This window comes from Mandrillus leucophaeus, unplaced genomic scaffold (genome assembly GCF_000951045.1).
Source record: "Mandrillus leucophaeus isolate KB7577 unplaced genomic scaffold, Mleu.le_1.0 Scaffold575, whole genome shotgun sequence".
Lineage (NCBI taxonomy): Eukaryota > Metazoa > Chordata > Mammalia > Primates > Cercopithecidae > Mandrillus > Mandrillus leucophaeus.
In genome coordinates, this window is record NW_012106197.1 from 364,363 (window position 1) to 367,474 (window position 3,112).

Here is a 3,112-nt window from a genome sequence, read left to right on the forward strand (position 1 = left end):
GCTCATCCCCAGGGCCGCGTCTCCACTTCCGGCCGAGTGCTCGGCGGTGACCTCATCCCCAGGGCCACGTCCTCACTTCCGGCCGGGTGCTCAGCGGTGAACTCATCCCCGGGGCTGCGTCCCCACTTCCGACCGGGTGCTTGGCGGTGAGCTCATCCCCGGGGCTGCGTCCCCACATCCGGCCGGGTGCTTGGCGGTGAGCTCATCCAGGACCGGCTCCGGGGCACTCTGCTCCGGCTGCGTCCTGCCCAGTGAATGGTGTGGCAGCCATTACCAACCACTGGTCTCTACCTGAAGGTGGACGCCCGCCCGGAAGCTGCAGCAGGTGCTCCCCTGGGTGCCCCAATACTGGGGCCAGAAGGAAACCAGGAGGGAGGTGGCCACGGCCCTCTCACCTTCCTCCTGCTCCCCACCTCCTTCCCTACCCCGTCGCTTGCTCACATTTCCAGGCAGGCCAGACCCTCAGCAGCCATTTGCTGTGACTGCCCCGCAGCCTGGAGTGGGGGCCCTGGCTCCGGCCCTGGCTCACTGGTTGGTTTCGGGGCCTCCTACCCTGGCTTAAGGGTTGGTTTTGGGGTCTCCCGCCCTGGTTTACTGGTTGGTTTCGGGGCCTCCTGCCCTGACTTATTGGTTGGTTTTGGCTTTGTGTTGTGTTGTCCACAAGTGATTTTATTCTCATTTGGCTTCAAGAAGACAGAAGGATTACCCCCTCTATGACTACTTCTCCGCATTTTCAAAAGAATAAAAAAGCTATTTATCAGGAACTCCAATCAATGAAAAATAATCACGGACTCTTGCTGGAATCTCAGTGAGGCGGATGTTTGAACTTTTAGGATCCCCACACATTTCTGTGCTTAAGCAATCATCTCTTACAAGCTTTCGCTAGTCAAAAAAAAAAAAAGCAGCTAATTGTTAATTTTACAAACGTTTAATTTTAGTATTTTCTGTGTATTTTTTTACTTTTTTGAACTATTTTAGTCTATTAAAGAGATACTTACGGAAATTTTTATGCCCAAGGCACTGTGCCGAATGCCCTAATTGAGATCGTATGGCCACGTTTGAATAATGTGTGTAATATATAGTTGTATAAGTTATGAGTACCTATAAATAAAATAACACAATTTCTGCAATACTATGCGGAAAATTCATAGGGTGACTCTGCCGCCGGGACCCTGTGTTCTGAGGATGAAAAGTCTTAGCCTGTCTCTTATACACATCTAGATGTGTATAAGAGACAGGAAGAATGGTGTGAACGTGGGAGGCGGAGCTTGCCATGAGCTGAGATCGCACCACTGCACCCCAGCCTGGGTGACAGAGCAAGACTCTGTCTCAAAAAATAATAATAATAATAATAATAAAAGAAATTACACTAACAGAAACCAGTATAAGAAAAGTGGTTATTTTCCAATCCAGTTTTCTGAGGAGCCGTGGAGATTGTTGGATGAAAAGCGTGTGTTGTGAGACACGGTCGTAGCATGAGGCGAGGGTTCCACTGATGAATCTTCTCATTGGAGGAGGAATTACCACCCAGGCCTGGATGAGAGCCGGGGCTCCTGCCACGTGGAGGTGGCCCTGACTGGGTGTGAAGAAGTTCCGGACGCCTGGGTGGGAAGGTGAGCGTGGCCAGCTCAGGGGGTTTCTGCAGGATATTTTCTTTAACTTAAATTTACAAAGGTGCTTAAAATACCAAATGATGAACCAACCAATGTTTTGATAATAAAAGTATGGTGGAACATTATTGAAGTGATTTGCCTGGGTAAGGCGTTCAGAGTGAAGACACTTCTTACATCCAAGGTGAATTCCTTCCTGTGCCGTGCGGGCCCCGCACCTCCCGGTTCTCATCAACCGCCGACTCTGCGCGCAGACCTCATGTTCAGGAAAACGTCACAAAGAACACAAACGCGGCCTTCTTAGGTTGCGGCTGCACTCAGCGGCGAACGTTTGACATGCCTCATGGGTTTGCTGCCTTCTCCCCCTTCTCCCGTCAGGGTCCTTCTGGAACTCGGCGTCTTTCCACACGGAGGCCTCCTACCTGCACTTCCCCACCTTCCATGGAGAGCTCAGCGCCGACGTGTCATTCTTTTTCAAGACGACGGCTTCCTCTGGGGTGTTTCTGGAAAACTTGGGGATCACGGACTTCATCAGCCTGGAGCTGCGCTGTGAGTGTCTGGGAAGCTCTACGGGGCACTTGTTACTTTGCTGTAAGCTCTTGGGCGGTTTTGTGTGTGAAGCACCCCCTGCCCCGTCATCAGCTCCACCCCGACTGGTTCATTTCCAGCCCTCAGGAGAGACCAGCCATGTGCCGCGGCAGCACAGCTGGCAGCCCGTGGGCAGGACCTGTCTGCATTCAGCTGGGTACAAACAGGGCGTTGGGTCCCACCAGGGCGTCCACAGGGCGTTCCTGAATTCCCAGTCCCTTCGTGGCACAGACCTGCCGTGTTACGACCAATGCCCCCAACCTGCTCATCAAACTGTGTGAGGTTCAGGATGAAATTCTCCACAGACCCAGGTGGTTTAGAGTTTCTCTGCCACAGGTCATTACCTTTCCAGTTCCTTACTTAGTAAACTGAACTGTGCATTCTGAGCTTATTTATTTTCCCGTATACATAAGTTAACTTTGCCTTTTCACCCGACTCCAAAAGTCGACTCCCCGCCTGAGGGCCCCACGCCCTTGCCACCGGGGAGCCCTCCCCATGGTCCAAGCTCAGGCCCCTCCTCGGCTGCCGCTGACACTGCTTCCCTGTGGGATGTTTCCAGCCCCCGCAGAAGTGGCCTTTTCGTTCGACGTGGGAAACGGGCCCTGCGAGCTCACGGTGCAGTCGCCCACTCCCCTCAGTGACAACCGGTGGCACCTGGTCCGAGCCGAGAGGAACGTGAAGGAGGCATTGCTGCAGGTGGACCTGCTGCCCCCCAGCACCCGCCAGGCCCCCGAGGATGGACACAGGCTCTTGCAGCTCAACAGCCAGCTCTTCGTGGGTGAGTGCGAGCCGCGCTGCTGGCTTCCCAGTCCCGCGGGTGCTGTAGAGACGGCTGGAGAGGAAGCAGAGAGCAGGCGGGGTTGGGTGACAGCTGAGGCACCACTCAGGGCCGCGTCCTCACACCCGGCCGGGTG

The 3,112-nt window shown here is 54.1% G+C and overlaps 1 protein-coding gene across 1 annotated transcript in view; it reads left to right on the top strand.

Annotated features, from left to right (window-relative positions):
- The window catches only part of LOC105552798 (contactin-associated protein-like 4), a 193,941-nt gene that overhangs the window by 157,173 nt on the left and 33,656 nt on the right, over nucleotides 1–3,112 (top strand). Inside the window, exons 17-18 of the mRNA XM_011998554.1 lie at nucleotides 1,989–2,159; nucleotides 2,758–2,976. Coding sequence (XP_011853944.1) covers nucleotides 1,989–2,159; nucleotides 2,758–2,976 — 390 coding nt within the window. The remainder of the gene's footprint in view (nucleotides 1–1,988; nucleotides 2,160–2,757; nucleotides 2,977–3,112) is intronic.